The sequence below is a fragment of the Micropterus salmoides genome, unplaced genomic scaffold (assembly GCF_014851395.1).
Source record: "Micropterus salmoides isolate LMB-PRFRI ecotype aquatic unplaced genomic scaffold, ASM1485139v1 Ms_hic_scaffold_13, whole genome shotgun sequence".
NCBI classification, from domain to species: domain Eukaryota; kingdom Metazoa; phylum Chordata; class Actinopteri; order Centrarchiformes; family Centrarchidae; genus Micropterus; species Micropterus salmoides.
The window spans coordinates 8457660-8482357 of record NW_024040374.1 but is presented as its reverse complement, the minus strand read 5'-3'; the positions used below and the strand labels follow the sequence as shown (position 1 = coordinate 8482357).

Genomic DNA, 24698 nt, shown 5'->3' with positions numbered 1-24698 from the left:
GAGGACTGACAGAATGAATAGAAATTTACTGAAAGCAAAACAATACAAAATAAATCTAAATTCTATAACATAATTTGTTTTGTACTTAAACTATTCTCTTAAAACAAGTAAAAAAAATCTGCCAATACAGTGAGAACATTTCAACCAATGTCCAATAGAAATCAATTTCTTTGACAAAATAAGGTAACCTAGATTATTTTGACACTAGAATCAAAACAAATGAAACTTGATTTTTGAAAATAGTTTGAAAAACCACACTGGTAGATTTTATCACCAGCTTTGGGAAAATAAGATTTTAAGAACTAAATTACAGGCAAAAATTACTTTTATAATGTCAGCAGCACACACTTTATAATACAGGGCTAGGCAAATACAATAAGGATTAACAACTTAGATCAAAGCCTGCCTGAACAAAATGTAGAAGATTTAATCGAAGTGATTTAAACTGTTATTGCCAACCAAAGCTCCCCCTCTTTTATATCTGCCGATCCCACTGTTTCAGTGCTTACATGTACACTATCAATTCTTTTAATGCACTGTGTTTCTACTCTAACAAATTTCTTGGCCACAGTTTGTTGGATGGGAGAGCAGTGCTCTTGTATTAATTAGAATTCTGACATAAACTTAAGGAAAATCTCATGTCCTAAATGCAAGATAATAAGTGAAGTAAACAAAACAATAAAAAAAAGGGGGAAAAACAAGCTGTACAAATATCCCCTGCTTACATCTAAATAATATAACTGTTGTACTGGACAGAATACAGACATTGCAGAGTACTTTATGACATTCAGATAAGGTTGAATCATGCCATTCAGTGTCAATCTGTCTCTGGTGGTGTTTTATCACTCGCCCCTATGCTGCTCTGTGCATAAACCGTGCTGAAAGTTTGCTTCTCAGAGCACTGGCACATTACAAGACATTCAAAGACTATTTTTAGGAGTCCAAACTGCCTTGCCTTTTTTTTTTTTCAGCCAAACAATTTACTAGCTGAGCACACCATGCTGCACTTTTTTTTTGAAATTCCAGTTTGTTTCACCCTATTTCGTTTTACATTCCATGTTTTAATGGTCTCTTACTTTCGCTATATCCCATCACGCTGTTCTACAATGTTTCACTTTGTTTCATTGAGATTCCTACTGCCCTATTTCAACAGCTTTCTAATTAACACTGCAGTAATAGCTAAGCGACACTCAGACGCGTTTCAAAACAGCCACCGGGCTCAATAAAGACAGAGTGTGACAAACCTGCCTATAACAGCAAAATAATATAAAACTAAATCCACAAACTGCAAATCATACAACCCTGACTTTTTATTTTCAGTCAAACAGAGCTAGATTTTGTTGCCTCCTACCACAACAGAGATGGATATAGTTAACATAAACTGTGACAGACTTCTAACATTACACATTTAAAAAAAAGACACCTGTATTGCTCCACTGCAAGTCTTCAAGACAAACAGCGATAGAGGGAGAAGCAGGACAGTGTATGGGCAGAAGCAGCAAACAAGCTGCTGTTGTGTTTCCTCATCAAGACCTTTCAACAATATGTGTCTCTATGTCAAGCTGTTGTACAATAAAAGTAAGCATGTCACACTGCTGCTTGCTGTGCTATACTGTTCCTTCTGCTTGTTTGAACATTTCCAGTCCAGTCAGTCCCTCAGCATCACCCTCAAGCCCAGGGCCATTTTCTGTGGGTGCATACATGGTGTGGTTGTAAAGCAAAATACCCTGGGAGGATAGACATGATAAGGAATTTGATAACAGCCTGGTCTGAAACCTGGTAGGACTAAATGGAGCTCATGGGTATAATGTAAGTTCATGAAGTTACATGAAATCCCAAGCGCCACCCAAAACAGCTATTCATTAGCTTTACATGTGTCCACATAACGAAACCGTAAATACTAAAAACGAAACTAAATACTGCTGATGCCAACTTTTATTCACTGACCGGTGGTTACAATGCAAGCCAAAACACACCACCCCAACCTTCACCCACCTTATGTTATTTAATTCTAAGATACTGCTAACTACTATCAACAAGCTGAAAGCACACATTTTTATTTGAGCTTATTCAAGCTACTGTCTTTCTATGATATGCACGGCACATAACTATCATCTAACATCCTGACTGACAGATTTAAACAGGATTTATAATTCAGCAAAGATACACATAAATGTCTGTGCAGCTCTATGCAAAGAAGTGTGTTACAGGTGACCACAGGTTGTAGAGCCTTGCAGTGAGGAGCCAACGTGTTCACCGCCAAAATCGCAGCAACATGTTGTGCAGCCTGTTGCATCAAACAAGCTGATCTGAAGATCTGATTTGAGAAACCAATCTGATTAGCCTGCAGTCTGAACAAAGCCAAAAGATATATCATGGTTCTTTTTCCCAGCATTGGCACAAGTTAATGCTCCTGAAAAGCATAAATTTTCTCACTTCTGTGTCCACTATGGGAAATGGGCATTAAACAACACTACACTATTTTTTAGAAGACCGGTTTGGGTAAATGGTGGCCTTTGTTCAAACAGATGACATCCAATTAGCATCCACCTTGCTTCAGTGTCTTTAAACAAGATACTGAATCCTTTTCCTGCATTTCTGTATCAAACTATTTCAAACATCCCAGGAAAGCTACAGAAATCGTGGACGGAATCAGGGAATTTGACAAAAAAAACCAAATCAATTTCCATAGAGTGGAAAGTGTACAAGGTAACATAAATGTAAGGTGAGAAAGCCGAACGAGACCGATTTATTTCCCTCAACAGGCAAAAAAGAACAAGAGGGAGAAAATGTGTGTTTACTTCAACACCTGTTCATTCATTACACAAACACACAAGCGCACACACACACACATTCTCATTTTGTCCTGCAGTCACAAATAAGATGGCTAACAAACACAACCACTGGGGGAAGGTGAAACTGTCGGCTATCGTTTCATGTAAGTGTGAGTGTGTGTCTGTGAGAGAGAAGGATGGAGGGATAGGGGGATTAGGGGATGAACACACTCCGCATGGCCTCCTTACCAGCAGTAACTGTGTCCTTGACCTACTGATAGAGTGTTGCATACTACAGAGAGAACAGATGATGAAGCCCAGGTCGGCAAGCAAGATGAATGCTACACACACGATACTACTGTATGGTTTAACATCTTTAGCATTACAATAACTCCTTAATTATTTTCCACATTTGTAGAGCAGTAATAGTAGCCCTACGTTCATAACAGTGATTTTGGTAATCCTGTAGAGAAGATTTTGTTTTTCCACTGATTACATTTCCAAGTTTCCCTTCAGGTATCAAACACACTTTGACAGAAAGCTGCTAATGTTGTCAATAACAACCACAATTACAACAGTGCACCCCAACCAGTTCCACTGTTTTGATATTTGGTGTAAGCCTAGCTCTTCCTGGCTGTGTTTGTGTGTGTATGTGTGCGCGTGTGTGTGTGTGTATGAGACAGGTGGCTCAAACCATGCACAGCAGAGATCACTGGACTATCAAATGCCTGCCAGGAGAGCTTCTTAAAAACATGCACACTCACATATTGAGAGCACACAAGCATAAATATACAAGTGCAGATATCTTTTTTTCTTTCACTCTCCCTCTTCTCTCTCTCGCTTTCTCTCTCAAAACACATTCTAAGAGTTTTCACACCTTGTATGCTAGTTTTACACCTCGCTCTGCACTGGCACTGGTAGAATTCCCCGGTTTAACACATTTGTTTTGATTCCTCTCCTTTTCTGTTGTTTATCTCTTTCTCTTCATCCAGGCTCCCTCCCGATGTTTCTCTCTGCCTCCTCTCCTCCTCCTGTCCTTGTGCCTCCCTCATTTATATCCTCCTACTTTCTCCTGTCTTTCCTCTTTTCATTGCTGGACTATACAATGGCTGTCTGGTTACATTTCATGTTACAATTACGGTTACCCTCTAGGAGGGGATCGAAAATATGCACAGAGGACACTAAATCAGATCCACAACATTTTCTGACTTAGTGATATGAGGTTATCTATCACCAAATCTTCATTTATCCCTTTACTTTTATCATATTTTTCTTGCCTTTTGTTAATTTCCAGTAGAAACAAATGATGCAGTAAAGCAGTGCAGCACAAGCAGGGATTTAAACCCATAATCAACCTCAGCAGTCACCGGCACATGGTCCAAGCGGTGCGCTATGTATGTCTGACAATACACTGCAAACACAGGTTCTCCGCTGAGAACTTTTTTCATTTCATTGTGTGCAAATGGTTGAAATTTTATGCAAATAGATGTGAATTTACATGTTTCAGGTTTACCTGTTTATATTTTTCCACCCTAATGCTAGCAGACTTGAATGAACTCCCTGATTGTACACAGATATATGTGAAGATTTTATGCAATTAGCTTAGCAAATTATCTATAGAAAAAAAGTCAGTGCAATGTTAACTGGTTTCTTATGCCTGGTACACACCAGAAGATTTTCAAATCTTAACCAATTTTAAAAACATGGAATACCACAGATTTTTTTATATTTTAAATGACAAGAATGCAAACAACAGACGATTTATTTCAGACACAGGATCGCACACTTGCCGTTTACTAAGCAATTTCAGATTGGCTATTCCAGGGACTTGGGATCTCAGAAACTCACGTGACCACATTTCTTTTGCACAGAAACAAAACAAAAAAAGAGAATAAAACTGAATGAACTCATGGCTGAGAAGATGGAATCAGCATGGCTTTTACATTTTATAGCGCGAGCAAGTATGCAACATACGGTTGGAGATGCTTCCTGGTAAGCTCGCTCTCAATGGCTATTGTGGGTTTGTGCTCAATATTCCATCACTGTTCCTTTCATACAACAGGAAATTATGGTAGTCAACCTGATTTCCAATCGTAACTCCGGCACAGTCAGTAACATTAAGAATATGTCTGTAATAGAGATGACCACGAATAGTTGAAGATTCGATGCTTCAACAGAAGGAGCCTGATTCGACTACAAATCTCATAGTCGAATCTTTGCAAAGGTGTTATGCAAAGAGGATCATGCCATTTTGGCTGTATTGGGGTGCTCAACATCTGATTTTACATAGAACTACCGTTTTTCTCACAAAATTTTAATATACAGCCTATTATGATATAAATAAAATGCTGTAAATAAAAAGAACAAAAGAACAAAGCCTTTAATATAATAATCTTTTAAAAGTGTGTTAATAAATCCAAAATTTGAATCCCAACCTCTTAAGGAAGGGGGGTCAGTGCGCAGGTGTGGGCATAGCGTTTGTGTGTGTGCGTGGTAGAAGAGTAAGAAACAGCTGCGGCAGTGTTGTGATGAGTTGTGTGTGCACCTTGCGGGAACTTTGAATCATTTATCACCATTGATGAACCATACAAAGAATATACTGTTTTGAAACAGTACTTGGAATAGACCTGCAAGGAACCGCGACGTGCATGCAATGACCCAAAATGGCTCAGATTGTCCTCTAGTGTGGGGACAGCATTACTTTACAGATGCCATGTCATTTTATTCACCTTTCAGGTACAATAACACGTCTTACAGTAAATGGGGAAGGATACTAAGTTTTGGTCTGATTTATCCTGACTGTACTTTACCTAAACATACTGACTCATTTAAGAAAAATAAGAAAGAATCTGGTCAGTAGCTATAAAAAGCACCTTCTAGGTCCAAATGAATCATAGAAATTCCAAATTTCATGAGAACATTGGGGGGGGGGTTGGTGGCGCTGGTATGGCAAAAGCAACAAGCAGTCATCACTATTGTGTGTGAAGGACTCAAACAAATCATGTCTTATAATAGAATTCCGTTTAATACCGTCAATAGAACAATATTGTTCAAAATGACTACCAAGACACCCATTAGAGGAAGGAATATTACCTATTAAGACTTAATGGTACAGTCTTTGTATTTCATGTGGGAAGTTGGGAGTTTTTTTTGTTACTTCCATTTTGTCAGAGATACTGGTAACTGGAGAACTGCACCTTACACAACAGCTCCGCTTCCGCTGCTTGGTCAAACCCTGTCTGTTGCTTTTGTTTATCCATTTCTTCATTTCACTTATGTCTTTCATAGAGTCTGTTAATCTGATCTTAGAAAGGACACAAGAAGTGGGATGAGGGAAGCAGGTGGCTTGCCCTGAGACAGGACCGATTTTGCTGTCAGCCAGTGTGATCCCACCCCCCTCTCCCATTCACACCCACCCGTCTCTGCTCGGCTCTGGCCCTGAAGCCACAGGGCTCAGATTGGAGGTTATTTTCCCCACTGAGCCAAGAGTCACTCCTCACGTATCATAACAGTCTCACGGTCATTGGGTCATTGAGCTGGCTTGCAGTACCCAATGTTAGAAACATAATATTCATAAAATGTGTTTACACATAACAGTGTTGGTAAGTGGTAAATCCTAGCCTTCAGGTAAACTAAGAAGATAAAACAACCTAAATAAATTATTATTGTATTGTATTATTATTGTGGTGTTGCTCCTGAAATCTTTCTTTGTGTAATTGTCTATTTGACATGTTACAGCACTTTGTCCACAGTGAGGTTTTGCAATAATGTCAGAAAACTACACTATGCAACTGCAGAGATATGTGTGGGCTAGCAGGGAAGCTCTCAGATATAAAAGCTAAATGGCCTCTTGTAGTCATTTGCACTCCTACGCCAAGGTGCCAGAGAAAGCATAATGCACAGGCTGGAAGTAGAAAGGTTAATATCTTCTGAACTTTTTAGCATTACACACATTTTTTTTTTCATTACTGACATTTTAATCAAAAGAAGCTACACATTATTAGACCTATTTGGTCAAGTCTTCCAGCTTGAAAAATGGCATAAAGACAGAGGGAAATATATAAATATTACCTTTGTAATATCTTTATTTAGAATATCTATAAGGTGAAAAAGAATACACAGTGTATTTGAATATACAAATTTCACCTGTAACTGAAATATGTGCAGCTGGATCTGACCAAAACATGTTAAGTCAAAATTGTAACAAAATATTAAATCTGCAGGATTTATTTTAAAAATAACTGAGTTAGTTATTAGTTAAGCTTAATAACTTCAGCACGCACATTCAGAAATTTTGCTGACACAATGGGTAAGAAACATCCAGAGATGCTCACAAGTCTTTGAGCTAGATGCCAAGTCAAATCTCAAGTCACTGAGCTAGAGTCCAAGTTACGGCTGAACGATTAATCATTTTTTCATCGAAATTGCAATTGAAAGGCGATTAGCTAATCGTGAAGACGATTAAATGTAGGTTAATTATACAGCACATCTGACCCATTTTAAACAGTCCTGCAGTTGCAAATTCATTCCGTTGTTATCCTTGTGTGACAGATCTGCACACCAATCACAAGCGCCATGTGTATCCTGTTATGGTTCTACTCACCAATCTGAGTGGCCACAGGGCGTGTACATTTTACAACAACAAACGAAACTGGAGGAAAATGAGGGGTAATGGCGCCAGCCGAACAGACACAGTTGGCAGCTGTGCCGCGGGTTTGTCCAGCATCAACTCACACTTAGGTGTTTCAGCAGTGGAGCTTTTAGCCTACACGTTGTTGACATGTTGTTAATTTGTCATTTTGTGTGCTTCAACTACAGATAACAGCTCTCTGTGAGGCCGTTCCGCTCCGCTCCAGAATAAGAATCTGATTTTGTTATTCAGATTTTGCTTATTTGTTCAGTTGTCCTTGCTTTGTTCTTCTACTATGTTTAAGTGGATGTGTCTTTTTTTGGTCTGTTTTAACCATAGACTGTATATAAGAGGTTTTAACTCTGTTCATTGTTGATGTACGATCCGGAGTCTGCAGTGGTTGACCGGAATCTCTATGCCGTTCTGTGTCTGACTTCCTGTCCGGTTCATCTACTCTGTGCTGCTTGACGCGGCTTCAGTCACAAAGACTGGCAGTGGATTTTGAGCTTTGGCAAAACTTCAATAAAAAAAATAGCAAATTGAATCATATATATATATATATATATATATATGCCCTAGTCCAAGTCAAGTCTCAAGTCTCTGAGCAAGAGTCCAAGTCAAGTCTCAAGTCTCTGAGCAAGAGTCCAAGTCAAGTCTCAAGTCTCTGAGCAAGAGTCCAAGTCAAGTCTCAAGTGGTTATAATGAATGTTGTATCACCTGTTGCGTTCAAAGCAGGCTGCTTATAAAACTGCTTCTGTTACTGTAACCTGTTTTTCATTTACAGAGCCAACCATGTAATGTGCAATGCAATTATGGACAGCTTATTAACTACTGTCTACTGTAACGTTAGATGGCCAATGCTGAGCTAAACATGTTTACTAACATCAGGTTACTAGACTATTTTGCTTTCATCCCTTTTTTGTTTGGGTCTTGCTGAATGAAGTTTTAAAGCCAAAGTTTAAGATGAGCTGCAGGTGTTTGTCGTCCTCTCTCACATGTGGTTGCACGCAGCAGATCCGTAGTACACGTTACGTAGGTAGGTTATAGGTAACGCAGGGAGGGGAATGAAGCAACGATTAAGCAAGGATTATGCTTTCCGCGTCCGTGAGTATGCAAGGGTCAATCAGTCGGGGTACGTGTAGGGTCTGTGCGGACGTCCACATGCCTCCCGGACCTTTCCGCGCAATGACTAGCACTACCAGGGCACTAACTGATCTACTGCGCATGTGCGGAACGAGTCCGCCCAGCTGACTCCAGAAAGTAGTATAAACAGAATTAGTACGCGTCCGCAGCTGTCCATGTGCGCGTCCGCTCTTGAGTGTATTCACTATGTCTGCGACTTTAGTCGGACTCGATTCCGAGTCTCAAACTCGTGTCCCCATCTCTGGAAACAACCACCAGCAATGAACGAACTGTTTAGCAGTCAGAAACAATTAAACGTAAAATGCAAAACCCTCCATGTCTCTCTTTGCTGCTCGTATCACTGCGCTAAGCCCCGCCCAGCAAATTCCCAAGAAGGAGCTGGTCGCCCTTTGAAACCTCATCCCTTTAAACTTCTGAAACCACGCGCTTAAGATATTGCGCTTGACTGAGTGAGAGCATGCACAAGAAGGGGGGCTGCGCAGCCTGCACATGAGCAGTGATTGACACTGTGTTATAGACTCTTCCTCTGACTGGTTGTTTTGATCAAAGAGCGGTGGATTCTTGCAAATGGCATTTGGAGCAGCCAGTGGAACCTGATTTTTTTCACAGATTATCTGTCTCATGTACTACTGTCAGAATATAGTGTAGTGATGGTAAAAGTGACTCTTTTGACAGACTCGAATCTTCAAATCTCGTTCATTAAAATGAACTAATGTTATTTTGAGTAATTTGTTAATTTCGCTCATTTGAACTAGGGTGGTTATTGCGGCGCTGCAGCCCTCTAGTGGGCAATGTAAAAAACAGTGCAGTTCTGAAACACGGAAGGTTGCCTGGTTTGCTTTAACTGACAAAGTATAATGCACAAATTCACTTCTTTACCATCGTTCTATAAAGCCCCATGGGGCCACAAACAAATTCAAACCATGTAAAAACCACAGAAATATGTCAATATGAAATCGCCACTACTCCGGCTAAATCCGTCCATTTTCACAATATTTCCTGAGTATACAACCAGACCAGCCATATATAGGCTATATATATAATTACTATGATTATATCTCTAAAGTGCTCATTCATACAGTAGCCTAACATCCCTATCCAGGAGTAAAATCTCTATATTGACAGATTTGCTGGGAATATAAGGAAGTAATAAGCTTGAAACATTTTATGAATAAAACACACTCTTATCAAAATTCAACCCATTTAATAATAATCTGGGTAAAGTCTCCAAGTTCTTAAAAGAACTCCAGCACAGAGAGAGGTAAAAAGAAATAAACACATTATATAAACGCAGCAGTTTGGCAGATCTGGACACATAATGGGCCACATCAGGTCCATATTCTGCAGACAGAGAAAAACAAACATGAGCACATCGCTCTCAAATACTACCAGGTTGCTGTGGAACAACAGCACGGCTCGGTTGATAATTAAAAATTAAAAGCGTTCTCTTGCGGACCTGGATCAGCTGTTAGCTGCAAACACACCACAGGGCTAACCTTAATTTTGCTATGTGGCTGTGTTTTAATGTTTTAATGACCGGGTCTGTTTGTTTTGTAGAGGAGATGACCTCGGAGGTAATTCAGCTCCCGGTTGAACCCCGTCAGGGTACTGAAGTGGAGCGGACCCAGAACAACTCTCCTCAGCTATTAGCTTAGCTGTAAACACTAGCAGGACTAAAGTTACGGCACGGCTGTGTTAAAACTATAGCACAACATCACTGCGCTGTTGTAACGTTATGCTTTATTAAATGTCACATAATTAACAAAACAGATATATCATGTCAGTCCAGTGACTGTAACCTGACAACCGAATTGCCTCTCATTCTCCGGCGCTGGCAGTAACTCAGGCTGCTGAATGAACGAAAGACTCTGAGGACCCATGTGAGCGTTGAACAAATAGTTCATTCCTGCTCCACAGTCTGTGACAAATGAACGACTCAAACCTAGACACCCACAGCTGAGAGTTGTGAGCTAATCAATTCTGTTTCCTGTGCTGACGTAGCCCATGCAGCCGTGTGACGAGTGAACGTAAGAGTCCAAAACTATTCACGAATGCGAGAAAATGAACTAATTACTACCTCGGCCTACTCGTTCCTCCCGAGTCATATACAAGATTAGGTAAAATGAACAAAACGTTCTTTGAACAACGCAACACTAATACATTGCCAGTTTATACTTTTCTTACTACAGCTTTAATACTCTGTTATGTATAGCTAATGCTGAAACAGTCTTAATTTAAAAGATTAAATAATAATTTTGATAGTCAATATATTAATTAATTCATTTACTGAATACATTTGAAAGTAGACATGCTAGCACACAAACTGGCTGTTGATCAGATTAAGCAGAACATCTAATAAAATTGTGGCCTCTGGTATCTTGTGATGGTCTAGTGTCATTTTTCCTACACTACAGCGATAAACAAATCAATGACAAAATAACTGCTTTAAACCTAAAGATTAAATGAAGGTGTAAATAATGGCAGCCCTGCATACATAAATGTTCCTGGTTATTTGACTTAAGATATCAAGCTTCAAAGTCATATGGATTTCACAAACTGTATAATTACATACTGTAGATTGGTTCTGCTAGAAGCTGTCCTGCAAGCTAATAGAGGCATTTTGACAGATGGAAGTGATTAATATTGGCATTTTGGGTTATTGTTTCATATTCCATAAAGGCTTACAATCTTAAAATTTTTGGCCCTTTTGTATTTTTTTTCCTGACAAAACAACAGATCCCATTATTCCCTGTGAGCAGAATAAAACTCCTGAAAGTGACTTATGAAAATAAACCATTGACGCAAAGGACAATGGATGAGTTTCATGCTGTTAACTCCGACTCCGCCATCAGCATCTTGTAAGAGAAATTTAAATCAGCTATGAGCAGATTTTCCAATCCGGTTATCACTTGCTGTATTAACTGTATGCTTTTGTGTTATTGGGTGACAAAAGTAGAACTTGGCATGGCTTACTCTTGTCATTCTTGTCCAACAATCTCATTACTACTGACTGGATTTTATGCTGTCGACTCAGATGGATGAGGTCAGGTGTTTCCAGCAACACAAAGTCATTGTGTGTCATGTTTGTAATCATGAGGTATTTGTGACCTCCCACTCCTCATCTCCACCATCTCTACAGATTTCAACTGGCTCACCATTAGAAGTCATGTTACATCTCAAGCGAAGTTTAAAATCTTATCTGTATCAAGTCACCTATAACTTTGAGCCACAGAAATTTAGTACTAGTACTGGTTGTACTAGCGGTCAGTCAAACAGGTGTACCTTGAATGCCAGTGGAAGAAATGCAGCACAAACATCTGTAGACCTTCGAGGTGACTAATGCCACAGTAAACTGCTAAATCACAACAACATGTGTGCACGCAGGCTTGTAAGTGATGAAGCTGATGAAGGCTGCCCACTGTCAGGAGGGGCAGATTTCATGAACATCTGCTACTGTCACACAGATACACACACACACACACACACACACACATACACACCCACACGCGCGCGCGCGCACACACACACACACACACACCCACCCACCCACACACCCCCACTCAGCAGCATGTAAGGCGAGAGGAGGAAGTGGTTGGAAAGAGAACAGCTCAGGCACATGCTGCTTAGTGACATTTACACGTATTTGTGTTTACATGTACATATACAAACACAACTGCACACACACACACACACACAAACGCGCGCACACACAAACAGAGCTTGGTGTTCAAAAAGAAAAATACAAACATGTGCATACACATCTTTCATATGTTTTGTGTTTCTAAGAAATGTGTGTGAATAATTCAAGAACTTAGCACAAGTCCTTGGAAGCTAACCTCCTCCCCATGTGCATGTATACACAATCTATTTTACCTTCCAGTGCATCTGCAATAGATTGGTGATAAATTAAAGAAAAACCATAGACTGTATTAAAAGAAGTGGAACCTGAAGTGACCATATTCAGACAAGAGGGTGGAGCTATATAGGTTACAAAGGTGCATCTGTAATTCCTGTTAACTGTGATTAACAGACTTAAAACAAAATGTACTAACCAGAACAAATGAATGGTCAATTCCTTAGAGTGTCTTTAAGGATAACCAAATGCTGAACAAAATATTTTTAGGTGACCAAAATATTACAGTTATCTTTAATGAACTGAAAACACACAGTGAAGGGTCAAAGTTCTTAGACAAAAACACAGACAAAACAAGTTCACGGCTAGTTAAATGTAACGTTTCACAGTGCAGTGGAAACGATTCAACTCTATCCTGATTAACAGGTTATTTCGTGGTAGCGACTTGTCAATCACAAGGTAGCTACATCCTAAAGAATTGCCTGATTTATTACTATTTTACTCTAAACAGGACAATAATTTACAAAATGAATATCATGATGTATTAAAGAAGACTGGAAACTAGCAATTGAGAACATAAACGCATTAGGAAGGTGTTTACTGCGGTAATAAATTAAGTGAGAAGTAGACTCATTTTGTCATTGGGCCCAGTGCAATCGGACTTCTTTTTGCAACTTCTTTTTTGAGGAGTCGCTGCAATTGATGTTCCTCCACTCTTTAATTCAGGTTTTTCCTTTAAATTTGTATTTTTTTACACTTCAGACTTGGCTTTAATTAAACATCACTTTTGCTCTTTTTGAGATTCTAAGTGGAGTATGTGGGTACACAGTTGCTCAGCACTTGGTCTAGAAATACTGCCAACTTGATTGTTCGGCAAAATGTCTAGGAATTGCTTCGGACAGCCAATTCCATTTTTTTACTGATTTTACCCCAGATTCACTCAGACTCTAATTTCGTTTCTTTTCGCTCAAAGAGCAATGTAAAAGACATTCAGGTAGCAGCTTCTCATTTTTAGTTGGCGCTGAATGTCATTTTTCCCCAACTAAAATGTCAAACAGTGCGACGATTTTTCACAGTAAAGTTTGTTTACTGGTCGTACTACTGCATATGTTAAAAAGTTGTAGTTGAAGTCTTTTCTGGCTCCAAAACTTGTTTGGTTAGTGTGCCGTCTACAAGGTGGTGTCTGAACTCTTATGTTTTCCATAGCCTATAAAGAAAATACAGTTGTACCGGTGTGCAGAAGCCTTTGCCAGCGATACTACCCATACAGTGCCTGGGATTTACTTACAGAGTGCTTGTCTGCCTGTCTGTTCACATGGGGGGCACAGTGTCACTACCCATCCGAACAGGCCTTACTGTGACTAAATACAACCCACAAACATTCGGATTTAAGGAAATCATCAAAACTATGCCGAAATACATCACGATGCTGATTTGTCAAACATCTGCTTTGCATGCTTTGTCAGGTCTATCCATAAGATGCCAAACAAACAACTTTTAATATGCTTGTTTTCTAAATGGTGTCAATCAGGGCTATGCTATGCTAACTTGTTGTATGGTAGCGTTAAAGTACAAGTGATAGCATATCTATATTTTTAGACCTTACCATGTAGCTCAACTTCCTTGCTTATTTTTCTCCAATATATATATATATATATATATATATATATATGATGTAGTTTCACAGAGCTCTGGGTGCCCCCAGATGGCTAACGTTATAATAAGAACAGTGGAGGTCAGAAATTTGGTGGCTCACTACTGTACAGCTTGAGAAGAGAGAGTGAAGATAAATCTACTTTTTAATCCCAAAAGGAAAACAGATTTACTCTGATCTCCTCCCGCTGATAAATGGCTGCATATCAGAGCATAATCCGGAGTATTTGTCCAGAAGCTCCGGCTCTGCCCCCGACTTTCTACTCCAGAGCTCCCTGTCACTCAGCAGCTGTCTGTCTACGAGCAAAACCTCTGCACAGTCTCTTTGCCTTAACATAAACTGCACTTTACGAAGTTAGCTGGTGGCGAGGGGCTGGCCAGTGTTGTACCTCGTTTCCCTCTCTCAGGGAACATTGGTTATTTTCATAACCTCTAGTTCCCTTTCGGTCGGTACACTCGGTACAACACATTATGGGGATATAGCAACACGCCCTGAGACACCCCTGCAGCTAGACTGAGAGGATCCGACCCACGAACAGCTGGAACTATGATGTCATTTACATCACTTCCCTGCTGAGAGCACTGACCGACTGACATCCTGTGTTGTCACATCCAATATAACTTCATGAAAGTATGTGGAGAAGCCCAGCTCGCAGCAGAGCAGACATCCTTCACTGGAACACCTTTAAAAAGGGCCCAAGAAGCAGGCATGCCCCTGATTGAGGTCCCACTGTGGGATCATGGTTTTTCTGGGGAGGACAGAGAGAGGCGGTGCAAGCCGTTGTGTTTACCTGAGGTGAGTGTGTCAGAGTGTGGGGAGAAGAGAATTCCGAGGCAGGTGCAAATCATACTTAAAAACAATAACAAGAATATTTGTGGTCATTAAAACCTGCTTTCACAGGGTGGTATAATGTGAAAATTTTAGATTATTTTTTGCTTATGGGGCGGGGGTTTTACAATCACGATGCCAATGTGGTGATGACTGTCAGTCGTCTATCGGCCCAACCCTACTGTATTGTGTTTATTATCAGGTAATCCCATGGCCATCAGCTTCTCCCTTCAGGAGCCAAGCCCACAGGTCCCAAATTTCCGGGCCATATCTGCCCCTGAGCCTGTGACAGTAAGTCTCTGCCCACAGGGAGGAACTAGGGACTCTCATTCAAAAATGCCACTATCTCCACGAACCATGCTTTCCTGGACCGGCGAGGGGTGAACAGGATCATAGAAAAGCCCTCCTTTGTATCAATGCTATCGGAGGAAACGCATAAAGTAGGGAGTGCGGCCACTGATGGGCTAGCACATCTAACCAGAGGGTCGCACTATCATCCTGTAGCAAGAAGAACATAGGACAGCGTTTGCCTTTGAGGCGAAGAGATCTACGGTGGCCCTGCCAACCGAACCCAGATCTGCTACATTACATCTGGGTGGAGTCTCCACTCCCTCAACAGAGGAAAGCCACTGGAGAGAAGATCTGCACCCTTTTCAGCACATCTGGGAGATGCATCGTCATGAGAGACAGTTTGCACATGCTGCTTCATGAGAGCAGGCTGTGGAAGAGAGAGAGCAGGGGAAGGGAACGTGTCCCCCCTTGTTTGTTTATGTGCACAATTAGGCACACATTGTCGCTGCACAACAGAACATGGTTCCCCACCAGTAAACCCATGTAGTAAAAATGTCTCAGTGACAGAAACACAGCTAATAGTCCAGTATATTGATGTGCCATGTCCTCTCCCTGTCCATCCAGGACCCGTTCACGTGAGTGTTCCTGCAAATGCTACCCCAGCCCCACCTGGAGACATCCATGGTAACCAGTACGCGAGAGAGGATCCAGCCCAGAGGGGCTCCCATGCCCAGTCTCGTGGAGTCTCTGTACGGGAGCAGTGCTCAACCTATCATCCCTTCTGTGGCGGAGAGACACCTGCCTACACTGTCTGCTAGGGAGTATGGGCTTACCGCTATATTGCACATATTTGTTGTTAATTGTTAATCGTTGTTGTTCTGTATTTATTTGTATTTTGTCAATTTATATATTTATGTACACAATATCCTCTTCTGTTGCAATACGCCTGCACAACACAAACCGGAGTAATGCACATGTAAATATCCGCCACATTGTTCTTTCTCTGCAAATAGTCTATTTTTTATTATTCTTATATAACTTTTTTTATACTATATTTATATATCTCTACATTTATTTATGTCAACTGTATGTTTCTCTAAGTGTAGCACCTTATCACTAAATTCCTCATATGTGTAAAACACTACTGGGCAATGAAGGTCAATCTGATTCTGGTTCCTGCTAGCGAGTTGGGCTTATGTGCACGGTGTGAGGCCAGTGTCTCATCCATCAGAGGGATATTGGTAAGTCCAGCCGAGTTCATACCCTCCAGGACCATGAACTGAGAGAAAGGCGGGGAGAGCGGGGCCTTGGGGTTGCCCAGAACCGCGAAAGCTCCAGTGTAAAGCCTGAGAAGACTGGCAACTGCTGGGGGAGAAAATGATTAGCATGTCTGTTGTTGGCGAGGGGTGGGTATGGCCAAGGTCCTAAACAGGTGAGATGTTAGCTATAAAGCTAAACGGAATCGGGTGTTTGTTGCGCTAAACAGTTGTTAGTTTGCGCTAAACAAATATGTTAGTATTGGAATGAGGTGTCTGTTAGCTTGGGCTAAACAGATATCTGTTAGATAGCTAAACAGTAGTTAGAGAGCTAAACAACACCCATGCAGAAACAGCCTAGTTGGCGACACCAGGGTGCAAACTACGTGGGAGCCAGGGGGAGCTTAGCTCCCTTTGATAAGACATCAGCTCCCCTAAAAGCATGATTTGTGATATTTTGGGGAATCTCTGAAATATTGGCAGCATGCTTTATTGCCATTAATTTCTATATTTCTCTATCATCATGGATCCATGCATAAAATCTGCAGCGTCAGACTTCATCCAGCCAGAGGGAATGATCACCAGAATGCCGGTTGCACCGCGATCTCCTGTCCCTGGCCCTGTACACTCCACCACCCCACTCCCTCTTCGTATGGGTTGTGTCACTAGTACGAACGACGCGCTGTGAACGGTTCATGATCATTCCCTCTGGCTGGATTTTACGCGTGATCCATGCACTACTGCAGCTGGGGCCTGCAGCGCCACGCAACTTTCTAAAGTTTTTCCTCCCAGAGAAAAGAAATGTCAGATCTCTTGCGGAGAAAACAAATGTCAGGTCACAAACACAGCCACAGCTGTTGTGTGAAGCATAGGGGGCAAGCTCAACTCCTATCGGACAGTTCAGTTGCTAGCAAGGGTTCTGCTGTAGTCAGGTTGTGCGAGGTGAAGTACAAAAAGTTTGAGGAAAAGACAGTATGCAGGGGTTTTTATAGCCCTAGGGGAAGGCAGGACTTCCCTTGTATGCAACAGCCTAGTTGGCCCTGACAGGTGTTTTGATAAAGTTTCTTCAGGTTGGTCTAGCGAGGATGCAATTCCCAATACTAATGTGTTGTATTGAGTGTACCGACCAAAAGGGAACCCTGTGATACACAATAACAAAAAAACACAAGTCGTTTTTTGTCATTCCAAAAAAGGACGGGGTCTTTGTCCTATCCTGGATCTGAGAGTGCTGAACAAATACCTGAGGAAATTCAAGTTCAGAATCCTTACCTTACTCCAGGTAAGACAAGTTGAATATTTGCATCATTTGCATGGCACAAATCGTGTCATTCGCATCGCCTACCTGTAATTTTGTGCGTCAGATACATACTACTCCTCATCTCATTTACAGGTTATAACTGCAGGTTTTAAAATGTAATAAGGCTGACACCCAAAACTGAACAAAAGCTAATTACAGATCTCAGTTTTTTATAACTTTGGTTAGCCTAAATGTTGAAACCTAAACCCTAATTAGGATAAATAAGCAGAAATAATAGTGTATTTTTATTCAGTAAAATGCTACCAACAGCATTTTAGAGAAATGTATCATTTTGATAAAATACTACAGCATTAGAGTCATTAATGGCTCCCATTTGAGGGGGATAGCATGAACATCAAAGAGAAGTCTCACGTCTACATCATTCTCTCTTCCAAATTCCTTCCCCATCCTCTTTCTATTCTCTTACATTTTTATGATCTTCTTTCACCTCTCCTTTCATTCCTTTCCAACCTATCTGTCGCTCCTTTCCCATTGCACTCTTCTCTCCGTTGTTCCCATCCCCCCACTTCTCGCTAAGATGAGGACTGTCAGCAGGGCCATATATCTGACACAGTGCACCATGGACTCCACACACTCATACACAGATATATATCCAATCTGCGATATAGTGTTCACTAATGGGGCAGTGGGTATAAGGGGAAATGGAGATGGAGCTGGCTGGGCATTGTTGAGTCCACCAGACTTATAAGGTTATATAAGACAGTGACGAAGACTTTCCTTCGCCCTAAATGTATAACCTTATGGAAGATAATGTAATGTCAACAACAGCTCTATGAATATCATTGGATTCCCGTAGCCCTATGCACTACCAAGAAATAAGTGGTGATTGCTTTTTTTGTCCACCCAACTGTTGAAAAAACAACAATATTCAATTTGCATTTTTGTAAAAACAAACAAAAGCAGAAAATCCTCATATATGAGAAACTGGAAAAGGTTTTGCATTTTTGTGTGATAGAAGTTTTTGTATCTATCTGTTGATAACACTAATAATTTAAGCACTAATGCTGATATACGAACATTAGCTCAGGCTACATATCTTGTTGTTAAACCTATCTCAGAAACTCTGCAACCTTTCAAACAGAAATGACGCAGCAACTGGAAGCATTTTAAACCACAACACAACATTAAAAAAAGAAAATATTAACTATCTGCCGGATCGCTGAGATATCCCCACACATAAGATAGGTAGCTTGAGCTAAAGTCAATTCAACAGAATCACTACCACTCAGTTACTTGTACAACGTACTGTCAAAGAGTCTGAACTACTCCTTTATATAGATAAATTCATGTGGCGTGTTCAGCAGGGCAGGTTTCATGCAGCTCTGCTCTCCGACTGCTCTGCTCAGGCTCACTAAACATCTCACACTCGTTCTGGCACATGAATAATGTGGAAAATACAGAGAGAGAGAGAAATTCCACTTCTGTTGCTTCACCTTATCCAAGTGACTTTTCCTCTCTCTCCACTCTGTTTCTCATTTTTCACACACACCATGCACTCACACTCTCTCACACTCCTCTCTCCCTTTTTCCTTACTCACACACACCTTAACACTCAGACACCACAGGCAGAGAGCTGGTTCTCCTTTGCAGTGTGCCTTTTTCTAAGAATGTTTGGTGCTACAACCCTGAAGGAATTCACCATGAGTGCCTTTCACACGCCACCTCACGAAAGCTTGCGTGCTGACAAAATTATTTAACTTTAAGACCTATTTAGTTTCTCCTTTTCCTAGGTCTTAAAGTTATAAACAATAAAGTCACTCTGTAGTCTTTGACAAGAAACATACCAAGTTCCTACATGTACAATAAACATAACATTTTAAGTGGGTGATCTGCTTTGGTCTCCAGCAAAGAAATCTGATTATAGCAACCCGTCAGAAATCATGGATTCTACTGGTCATGTCTTGAATACATAATAATCTAAGTTAACTGAAGTAGTTGTAACTGTGGCGTGGGTAAGGACTTAAATTGTACAATACTGTATGCTGTTAACACATCAACTTAACAACAATACAAAATTGATTACAATGGCAATTATTATTGTAGATACTGTATATTAAAATGTATGCTGTAAAACGTTGCAAGGATAAAAAAGCAAAATCACAAAAGATAATGGCAAATACATAATGTGCATCTCAATGCACTGCTCCATGCAATGAAAGCCAATGTGGTGTTCATAAAAAATCACCCACATCACAAAAACATAATCCTGATTTCTGACTTGACGAATCTCATATAGAAGTTTTTTATTATTTGTACAGGAGCATGGATATGTTTACTTCACCCTATAAGGATGGGTACATCTGAATAACAATGGTTAGGGGACATCACGTGCATTATCTAATCATTTTGCAAGGAAAGCAACAGACTTTCAAGCTCCAGGCACCTTTTGCTAGAACTCATTAAGAAGCACAAATCTTTTACAGACATGTCATGTTGTTTTGGTGTGGGGACAAGCCAATTCAGTCATTTGAATTATGTTGTTGAGTTTGTTTATGTCACTAATTTTGTAAACAACAGTTAAACCATATTTAGTAGTCACGTTCTGTCCAACTAGGCATATAGTTTTTGAACTGTTATAAATATGGCCAAACAATTAATTGACCCTTTAAATATGTCCAATCAGTTGGGGATCCCTATGTTCACATTAATTAGACAGTGATGCAAAGTTCCAGGGTGTTTAACAAATGAAACGATGGGTTATTTGTTTAAACTCCACATGAGAAAAATGAATCAGCCTACTTGCCAGATCCCATAGTAGCCTAAATTTGAGAACTAATCAAATAAACTACAAAATTAAAGTTCCTTAAAAAAAGATGTGGCTTTTATATGGGATGTCATTGCCTTTCATGGGATAAATTAAAGTCACTATAAAGCATCAGACATCCGGTCTCTGGTATCAAACAATAACGTACTTAAAGGTATTGAAAAGTGCGATTGTCAGTAATAAATCTCGGTATGCGTAAAACCTGAAAACTAAAGTGGACCACGTGACTTTTGCTTCAGTTTCTGTAAACTTAGGTGTACCTGGTTAGTTGTGTCAGGCGGCAGGTTCTTAATCAGAATTTTCCTCCTGTTGCTCAGCTCCTGGCGAGTTTTGGCCAACCTCCTCTCGATCTCCTCCGGCTCCAGGTCCGGCAGGTCGCGGAGGCTAATCCCCGAGTCGGAGGGCTGCGCCGCCGCTGCCGCCTCCTCATCCTCTGGCTGCCGGATCTCGGGGCTGTCCATCTCCGGGGAAAGTGCGCTCTCCCCGGCTAGAGAAGAGTGAACGCTCGGCGGCTGGATGGATGACGCTGCCGCCATCTTGGGTAGCTGAGTGAAAAGTGTGAGGGAAGTGTGTGTGTGTGTGTGTGTGTGTGTGTGTGTGAGTGAGTGAGAGAGATAGAGAAAGAGAGAAAGAGAGAGAGAACGCACGCACGCACGCAGGTGGGAGGTGTGTGATGATGAAAGAAAGAAAGAGCGAGAGAAAAGTAAAACATCCCGAATAAAATGCAAATAAACTAATTCTATTTTAGTTTAATCAAGTAAACTAATGTATGCCTAAATGTGTGTATTATTATTGGAATCAAATCGAATAATGTACTAATTGTCTTACTCATCTCTATAGCCTATAGGCCTATATGCCTTTATTATTAAATTATATCATTTTAAACTTGTGCAGATATATTTGGTTTGTTTGGTCAACTGTTTAATTAAAAGATATGCAGCTGTGTTCAAGAAAAAAGTGAAAAATGCAAGGAGCGTTTTTTTTTCCTTATATAGGCCTACATTATATATTTATATTATATTATATATTTGTAGCATGCAGTATAGCTGATAGGTGAAACTACATGTTTAAATGGTGACATGGTTTCTAGCATGTCAGCACCTCCGATTCTTGGCTAGTCCGACTGTCATCTTAATGTATAGAAGCCAATTAATGTCACCATCAGACTAACAGACAGGCTATAGTTTGTTTAGTTCATGTGAAGGCAGCTTGTAATCAAGTACACTGGAGGTTGCTTGATTTCTGCATGGCATCAATTTCAGATAAAGTAAGCAGGAGGAGGACATCATCTGCAATGTTGAGTGTGCCACGTGTTTTATGTTCTTTTATGAACAGTACATTTTAGGCAGCAGTGAACTGGTAACTATTTGCACAACCTTAGGCACATGGGAGAGAAATTCAGTTCTTACTTTTGTTCTACAGCCCAATTAACACATTTACTCTTTTGGTCAAAGAGAGAGATGCATTCACTGGAGAATATCTCTAAACCACCACAGCTTTCCTGGTCCCCATGTGCATAATGTTACCATGAATGGCTGTATGCCTTCCCTCTTTTCTACCCAAGTCATCCAGTGAATGCCAAACTAGCAGCCAACCAAGCCTGCCTGCCCACCGTGGGTGGAAAGCTGCTCCTGGCAAACACAAAGGGAACAGAGCTCCCTGCCGAGTCCTCACAATGCCTATGTAGCTTCCGCAGGCTGCATGAGTCGTTGACAGATACACACACTCATAAGATGCATTCACACTCATGTAGGCCCACAAACATGTCAGAGAGAACACATCAACCCACTAAGGAAATATTTAGAGCACGATTACACCGAGGCTTGTAAGAGACGGTGAAATCAACCTCCATCATCCAAACTCCATGTTCCCTCTCTCGCCATCTGTGTGAAGCATTTCTTGGCAGATTAGAGTCCAGACAATCACAGTTGTCAGTTGGTGAAAATTATCTCACATTGCCAAGTGGCTGAACCAGTGTAACTGAAACACACCGACTATATATGAACCGTGCGTATGAATGCTTCAAATCAAGCTTACACTCAGTCCATTCCAGAGCCCAACGGCCAAAGAAAAGGACATTTTATTACATGTTATTTCAAACGGAAACAAGGGATTGCAAATTCATGTGAGAGACTCGACACGTCTTCATGTATCAGTTTGATTCTGCTTAATGTCATGTGTGCTAAAAATCCAAGTCACTTGTTTGTCAACGTGTTTTTCTGCAAATCATAAGATGATAAATGCACCTTCACCATGATGAAACCCATATGAATGACATATTTTAACTCCAAAAGGCAATGATTCCTGCTTTTATTTTATTATTTTAAGGAAAAAGAGAATTTCAGGATGCAGCATTAAGTACAGCAGAGGTCAAACAATGAGTTAATTAACCAGTTAGGTGACCAACAGAAAATAAATCTTATAAATTAAATAATTTAAATAATTTTTCAAGCAAAAATGCCAAACAGTCTCTGATTCCAGCTTCTCAAGACTTGCTGCTTTACTGTGTCAGATAGTAAACTGAATATTGCATATTGATGTCTTGTACTGTTGGTCTAACAAAAGAACATGTGAGGACATCCTCTCTCATCTCTCTATTACTTGACTAATACAGAAATATTATATATATACATAAACAAATTCACAAACTGTCCTCCTGCAAGTGACAGGTGAAAAATGCTCCTGACCACCATTCATCCTTTTTGCAAGACATGTTTTATGTCCAGTCACCTGAAACAAAGAAAGTTTTGACACGTGAAAAATATTCAGGGGAAGTCGGGTTTTGATCTAACTGCAGCTCATACAATAGTCGATGCCTGCTGACAGATTGGGGGACATGAATCATTGAGCAGTGGCTTTCTGAAAAGACAGCAAGGACTTGCCTGTCACTTGCACAGGCTGATTTTATAAACGCATGAATCACTCCGCTAAGTGCTAAACAACGTTTCCATGAGAGAACAATTAATTTGTTCTTTCAGTCCCCCTGACACAAACGCATGCCAGCACCATATTACACTTACAGAAACACTCTAAAAACTCACATACACACACATGCATTAACCCATGTCAGCCTACAGCACAGTTGCACAAACTCTGTGTCTTTCAAAGCGTTTTACCTATGTGCAAGTCAAACCCCATAATGCTTCACAAACCAAGGGGAAAAGACATGCAAGTCCCTCTCCATCTAAAACACAAGAGCCCTGCTGGTGCGTCAGTGTGTCAGCTGGTGATTCACAGCCTTTTGGAGTGGGTGGGAGTGGAGAGGAGAAGAAAGCAGGAAAAGCGTTTGCCGCTGTTCACTGGGACTGAGTGTGAGGGCGTGGGTGGGCAGAGTGGCTGAACGGGCAAAGCAGGCACCTGGGATGAGCTCAGTAGGCGTGAGGACGGGAGGAGAGGGATGGGGGGGTTGAACCCTAAACGGCAAAGTGGTTCATTGCGCGTGGGAGTTGAGAGTGATAGTCTCCTGTATTACTGGGCAGCATGATTATGGACATCTCCCTCTGCAATCCTGTCTGGAATGCAGAAGCAGATGCAAAAATGGACTGTAGGCTCTCCCTACATTTATGAGCTGATGCTGTGCTCTCATAAATGATTACAGATGCAGTCTGGTGGCAAGGCATCTTTTCTCTTAAAGAGAAAGAGAAAGAGATTAAGGGACATGTGACCTACTAAAAACAGCTGACCTGAACCCACGGGAACAATATGCACAAGAGTTCCCTGCCCAATTCATGTCCTGATTACAGTGGTCATAAGCATACCTCTTCACCAGTGCGTCAGGGAAGCTACTTTTATGTGGCCAGCAAGCGAGTCAGTAATGAGAATACATCTATTTTAACATGATTACTCCCTGTTTTCAACCCAAGTATAACTCAACTGTGTACTTTTTTGAATTTTTTCATCCCTCTAAATACCTCAATTAGATTCCCAATTTTGTTAACAAAGTAGTTATACTATAAGATTATACCTTTGACCAGAACATTGGGATCAAATCCCTCATGGCCAGATTTTGCTGTAAGGTCCAGATTTTTTTTTTTTAGCACAACCCATATAATAGGATATAAAGCACTGTCTCTCAGAGTGATTTCAAAGTGCTGTAAATTGCTTGCATGCAAGACTTAAGATGATTACACTGCTGAGATGCGTTTGGGAAACTGGGACTCTGGACAGCACAAAATATGCTGCTAGTG

The 24698-nt window shown here is 40.7% G+C and overlaps 1 protein-coding gene across 2 annotated transcripts in view; it reads right to left on the bottom strand.

Moving 5' to 3' along the window:
- Positions 1-21093, bottom strand: part of raver2 (ribonucleoprotein, PTB-binding 2) — a 94329-nt gene extending 73236 nt beyond the window's left edge. For both annotated transcript variants that reach the window (XM_038715318.1, XM_038715319.1), the window contains exon 1: positions 20772-21093. In XM_038715318.1, coding sequence (XP_038571246.1) covers positions 20772-21047 — 276 coding nt within the window. In that variant the 5' untranslated portion in view covers positions 21048-21093. The remainder of the gene's footprint in view (positions 1-20771) is intronic.
- Positions 21094-24698: the final 3605 nt, after the last annotated feature.